Source organism: Pogona vitticeps, chromosome 3 (genome assembly GCF_051106095.1).
Source record: "Pogona vitticeps strain Pit_001003342236 chromosome 3, PviZW2.1, whole genome shotgun sequence".
Taxonomy (NCBI): Eukaryota; Metazoa; Chordata; class Lepidosauria; order Squamata; family Agamidae; genus Pogona; species Pogona vitticeps.
In genome coordinates, this window is record NC_135785.1 from 33,087,614 (window position 1) to 33,093,912 (window position 6,299).

The 6,299-nt window shown below is 41.6% G+C and overlaps 1 protein-coding gene across 2 annotated transcripts; it reads right to left on the minus strand.

Annotated features, from left to right (window-relative positions):
- Positions 1-990: 990 nt before the first annotated feature.
- Positions 991-6,087, minus strand: RNF7 (ring finger protein 7). 2 transcript variants are annotated; one of them, XM_020792638.3, is made up of 3 exons: positions 5,811-6,087; positions 3,834-3,881; positions 991-1,733 (listed from the first exon to the last, which is right to left on the minus strand). In XM_020792638.3, the coding sequence occupies exons 1-3, from the start codon at positions 5,979-5,981 to the stop codon at positions 1,677-1,679; spliced, it is 276 nt and encodes a 91-aa protein (XP_020648297.1). In that variant the 5' UTR covers positions 5,982-6,087; the 3' UTR covers positions 991-1,676. The 2 variants fall into 2 exon arrangements, with proteins under 2 accessions (XP_020648297.1, XP_020648295.1); XM_020792636.3 differs by having other exon boundaries at positions 5,804-6,070.
- Between the last annotated feature and the right edge of the window lie 212 nt (positions 6,088-6,299).

Genomic DNA, 6,299 nt, shown 5'->3' on the forward strand with positions numbered 1-6,299 from the left:
AATACCATAACTGGCAGTTTGTTCCATTTTGGTTTTTTTTCTGGTCTGTAAGTCGATTCTCCAGCTGCAAGCTGAATCTAAATTTTGCGGCCAGAGAAGTCTGTAAGTCGAGCCGTCTGTAAGTCGAGGGTCCACTGTAATAGTGAAATCCTTTCTTTCCCAACTTTCAAATTTTCCCAACTCTTTTAAACAGTATAAACAAAGGTTTCTGAAAGTAATTAAGTATAAGGAAATTGAAACATTCCATCTTCCACAGTTAAGACTTTAAACACACACCTAGTGTATTTCAACAGAGGGGGAAAACTGGATCTACAGCAATTTCTGAAAAATATTTCAATGATACAGGTCCAATCCAATTCAGGTTAAACAAAGTATATCCTGCTCAAAGCAGTAAAACTTGAAAGTACTTGACTTTTTGGTAGCAGCCTTATATAGAGACTTCAGAGCAGGGCTGATGGGATGGTAGCTCAGAATCTACTGGTATCATCTGAAGTTAATTCACACTGCTTTCATTTAAGCTCCTAATTTAGATTTTTGCTGAGACTTCTAAGGATTCTGCTGAGTCCAAAAGCAGGAAGGAGCATCTTCAAATCGCACATCTACAAACTAAAAGACTGTATGTGAAATGCACTGGGCAGGGGGTTGGTACCCATCCTCTATCCTATAATACAAATCAGTCTCTCCTATTCTTCTCAAAAATGAGTCTAAAGAGTTAGGCAACCCTCTGACACTGGGAGATGATGTAGTCCAAAGGGAAGCTGTGTGTATGGAAGGATCTTCTCTTTGTACACAAAGTTATCTTGATCATGGCCTGTACGTGAAAATGCAATTAAGCAGCAGGTTAGGCAGATGTTGGATTTTTTTCCCTTCTTGTATGTGTTTCCAGTAGCCTTTAACGGATACATTTTCAATTATATATATATTTACAGAATTTATATATTTATATGTTTATAAATATATATACAATCACAGAAACAAAAAACCTGAAAATTTCAGAGATGAAAAGGTTTAATAGTTGAAGAACTCAAGAAAACATATTAAAAGATTGGTAAATTCAACTGCACATCTTTCCAATGGAATATTGTGGCTAAGTTTTCAAGTATATAATCTTAAAGAAACGAACAACCTGAACATTTCAGAAGTCAAAAACTTTTATATTTCAAGAACTCAAGCATACATTTTTAAAGATCAGTATATTCAACTGAACTTTAAAAGCAAAAAGTAAAAAATCAATACGTTGTCAATTGCTTTTTATTTGTACTAAATATTTCAGTCTTGAGAAACAGTGAGATTTAAAGCTAGAACTGCTTTGAATATTAGGTAACTCTTAGCTTCTACGGCTCCCCAAATTCCAAAGTAAACCTAGGGTCCTTACCCTAAATGTTTTGCTATATTCTTCTGTACTGTGCACACATATTCCTCATGGAACAATCCTTAAGCCTGATTGGACAGGGCAGTAAACATTAAGGTTTCAAATGCAAGTCCATAGAAATCTGTAGGTCTAAATAAATACAAGGGATTTTGCAAACTGATGGCTCCCTTCTTTCATAGGGAAAATATGCCATTTGTTGTATAACTTTCCAAACAAGTTCAACAGAAGAACAGTGACTGATTTTATTTGCCTATTCTTTGAACCACCCAGTCCTGTTGGCAGAGAGGGCAACGGTTGTTCTGTTTCACCCACAGTGACATGCAGCAATTGTGGAAGGAATGATTACACTCTCCCCAGACCACTGAAAGAAAAAGAAAAGTACACTTGAGAGTGTCATTTGAAAACAGTTGACGAGAGAGAAGTAATTACTGTCTATGACTCTTCAGTACAGCACTCCTATCTATGAATCTTCACTACTGCTGTAAAAAAGACTTGTGAGAATTTTATAAACAACTCTAGCAATTATCCAAGTCAAAATGGCATTATGATCCAAGTATCAAAAACCCATTCATTCATAATTTTTAAATCAACAATTAACCCCATTGCATGCAGAATCTCAATCATGTCCTACCCTTACGATTTCCTCTTAGGAGCTGGACAATACACAGGTCCATGTTAAATTAAAAATTGTTAATGAATTCCATAGGAAGATGTTGACTCAGTATCTCTTGTAATTTTTAGTGAAATACACTTAATATGTTTTGGCAATTGATTTGGATTTGTTTGCACATAACGCTAAACCATAGTTTAACATAACATGCACAGCTTCAGTAATCTTTAGAACTCCTTACTTCTTTTTCCACACAGCTGGGAGAAAGAATTAACCTCTTAATTCTGCTTTCTCTTATTCTGAATAATAATTCATAGTTTGTACAGAATAGTAAACCATGATTTGAGAAAGTGAATGATGATATATTTCTCCTCCCAGCTTTATGGGGAGGAGAGGGACGCGTTGTAATCCAAGATTTGATTAATTTCTTTGTTGTTTAGTTGTTAAGTCGTGTCCGACTCTTCATGACCCCATGGACTAGAGCATACCAGGCCCCCTGTCTTCCACTGCCTCCCAGAGTTGGGTCAAATTCACGTTCGTGACACTGTCCAACCATCTTGTCCTCTGTCGCCCCCTTCTCCTCTTGCCTTCACACTTTGCCAACATCAGGTCTTTTCCAGGGAGTTTTCTCTCCTCATGAGATGGCCAAAGTACTGGAGCCTTAACTTCAGGATCTGTCCTTCCAGTGAGCACTCAGGGCTGATTTCCTCCTTGCAGTCGGGGGAGGGGGCTCTCAAGAGTCTCCTCCAGCACCACAATTCAAAAGCATCAATTCTTTTGCAGTCAGCCTTCTTTATGGTCCAGCTCTCACTTCCATGCATCGCTACTGGAAAAACCATAGCTTTGACTATGCGGACTTTTGTCGGCAATGTGATGTCTCTGCTTTTTAAGATGCTGTCATGGTTTGTTATTGCTTTCCTCCCAAGAAGCAGGCGTCTTTTAATTTTGTGGCTGCTCTCACCATCTGCAGTGATCATGGAGGTCAAGAAGGTAAAATCTGTCCCTGCCTCCATCTCTTCCCCTTCTATTTGCCAGGAGGTGATAGGACCAGTGGCCATGATCTTAGTTTTTTGGGTTTTTTTGTGTTTTTGTTTTTATGTTGAGCTTCAGACCATTTTTGGTGCTTTCCTCTTTCACTTAATTCCTCCTCACTTTCTGCCACCAGAGTGGTATCATCTGCATATCTGAGGTTGTTGATATTTCTTCTGGCAATCTTAATTCCGGTTTAGGATTCATCCAGTCAATTTCTTTACATAATTCTAAATCATAATATAGTAGTATATATGACTGCTGCCAAAATCATGAAGGACTAACTGCAGATTTCCATGATTTTAAGCACATAGTATCAATTTCAGTACTTTTCACCTACAATATTTCCAAAGAATCCCAAATGGTTTCAATATATCTACATATCATGTAATATAGCAAAAGTTATGCCCTCCTTCTAAACAATGGCTGAAATTCTGTTACTTTGGTAGGAGCATGATAATGTCACTGGAAGAACATGATTTTCAGTAATTAAAAACTTCCTATTTTTGTTATATGGCTTCTCCATCTCCTATGCAATCCCTTTCATTGTCTGGAAGCCACAGAAGGGCAGGATGGAAGTAATAAGTCTATTATCAAAAATCTCTCCTACTGATAGGGTCATTCAAAGACAGATTTGAACCCACTGGGCTTATTCTAGTTGCAACTTACTACACTAAGCAAGAGGATTTGAGCCAATTTATATTTTTTACATTAGTGAAGCTAATGAAAATAACTGATACATGAATGTAAGAGATATTCATCTGAATCTTTTAAAAGCTCCCTATTAAGAGAAAGCATTTAGTGAATGAAATCAAAACATACCAACACAATCTTCTTGTTTGTTTTCAGCTTGACATCTAAGACAGGCATCTAGATGTAAAGAAGATCAAAACTAAATATGATTATCTGGATGAAGTGCTAATAACTGACTTTTCAACATACCTACAATCACAGAAAAACATTTGCAGAACATATATAGTCAGTTAGTCATTCAGAACCTTTATCCTAATTTATCCCAATACACAATTCTCCACTTATTCAGGCACATTTATACTACAACCGCTTGGTTCTTTCAGTGTAAGTCTTATAATGAAGGGGGGGGCATCCTAGCAGGATATGTCAAGAGAGGATGATTATAATGCAGTCAAACCTGACTTGATACATTACAACTGAGGAAACAGCAGTTCCTACATTATATTAGGCACAGTGGCAGCACAGAGGATTTGTGACTAAGGAAATAATCAGTCATGCACAATGCAGGACAAAAGCTTTAAGATTCATACAGATAAGAAGCAGCTGTTTTTTTTCCTGTGTCTCCAGAAGGATTGTAGATAATAACTCTGTCTATAGGAACACGTAATGCTCCAGCAGTAAATTAACTCACAGTGGAGGAATTCCTGCAATTGTGCTAGCACTGTTCCAGGAATGACAGAGTACTGGAAGAAATACATGTATCTTTGCTACACAAATCACATCTTACAAGGAAGCAATTTGACTGTCTAAATTGACCTTAAAGTAGTATTTCTCAGCCTTGCCCTCTTGATGCTTGTGTTTCCACTACCTGGAAATCATAACAAACATGACTAACAGCCAGGGACTCTCACTGTTGGAGTAAAAGAAATCTGGAGGCAGAGAACCACTGCCTTAAAAGAAATTACAAAGCAATTTTGAGTTCTAGGGTTATGACTAGTAGATGTGAAATACTGTATGTCACAAATGCCCTAATTTCAACTGTCCCAAATAGAGTAGATACACTGATTCAATAGGAAACGACTGCTGGTACCAATGCACTGGATCTGTGTGTGTGTGTGTGTGTGTGTGTACATGCGTCTGTCTGTCTGTCTGTCACCAGAGCTGCAGTTCAGGTCTGCATTGCACTTAAGTTATAATCTCTGATATGTAAAGGCTTGATATAGATTGGCAGTGGTATACTGTAGATCCTACAGATGGAAGGTCTGTGTTCAGTAAATAATTGGTTCTGGCACTGCTCACTGCTGTTTTCCATCTCATTTCAGCGGGCAGACGTCTTTTAACTGTCTTTTAATTGTTGTAAGCTGCCTTTGGTCCTTTTTTTAAGAAGAAAGGCGAGATAAAAACAATTTTAAAAATATAAACGTAAGAGGAGAAGGGGACGACAGAGGACAAGAAACATACATCAAAGTATCTGTTTTTCAGGCAGAAGGTCCCCAGTTAAAACCGTGACATCTTTGGGTAGGGTTAAGAAGCATTTCTGCTTGAAATCCTAGGAAATCACTATCACTCAGTGAACACTAAGAGGCTAATTCAATAAAAGGCAACTTTCCACATTCCCGACCACCCTCGATTTTGTGAAGGGAAATAAAATCAGGGTGTCAGTGGGAAAAGGGCTGAACCTGTCACCCGAAAACAAAGGCGGGCGCTACCTAATCATTTCACTGGTCTAATGAAGGTGAATTTCAACGGTCTAATAAAGGTAGCGCCGGCTACAGGGCTTTTAAAAAAAAACACGACACCAGTATCCAGCTGGTGAAAAAACAGCTCCTTTTAAGGCCCCCGAGAAGCGGGCCAAGGGCACGTTCTCCTCCCCCGCAAGGCGGAGAAAAGCACCCCCGCCTCCGAAAAATCCGTGGCCAGGCAACGGCGGCGACGACAGAGACACTCGAGGGATGATGATGCCCGGAAGAGAGGCGAGGCGGCCCATTTTCGTGCGGCCCAACCCCGCCCCGGGCGAAGAAGGGGAGGGAGCGGGAAGGCCGGCCGGCCGGCCGCGGCCTTTGTTCCCGGCCCGACCGCGCGTCGCGGCTCCCGCTTACCCATGACCTGCACCCGGCAGATGGCGCAGGTGTCGCACTCGACGTCCCAGCTCCACATGGCCACGGCGTTCCACTTCTTCAGCGAGAACATCTTGTCGACGCCGCCCGTCTTCGAGCCGGAGGAGCCCGCGGGAGACGCGGAGACGCCCGCCTCCTCTCCGTCCTCCACGTCGGCCATGGCTGGGGGCGGGAGGAGGAGGAGGAGGCGACCGCGGGCCTACCGCTCCGCCTGGCTCCCTCCTTCCCCAAGCCGCGGGCGGCGACGAAGTGGAACGCCGGCTCCACCCAGCGGCAGGCCGAGGCATGGAGCGAGGAAGCCGAGGCCTACTTCCAGGGGACTGTCTCCGTGGAGGAGCGAAGCCCGCCGGTGGGGGCGGGCAAAGGAACCTTCTGTTTCAAATGGTAGCTCGACGGGTGTTAAAGGCCTGCAGTAGAGCTGCAAGGGGCTTCACGGACCGGGGCTGCAGTTCAGGTCTGCATTGCACTTAAGTTATAA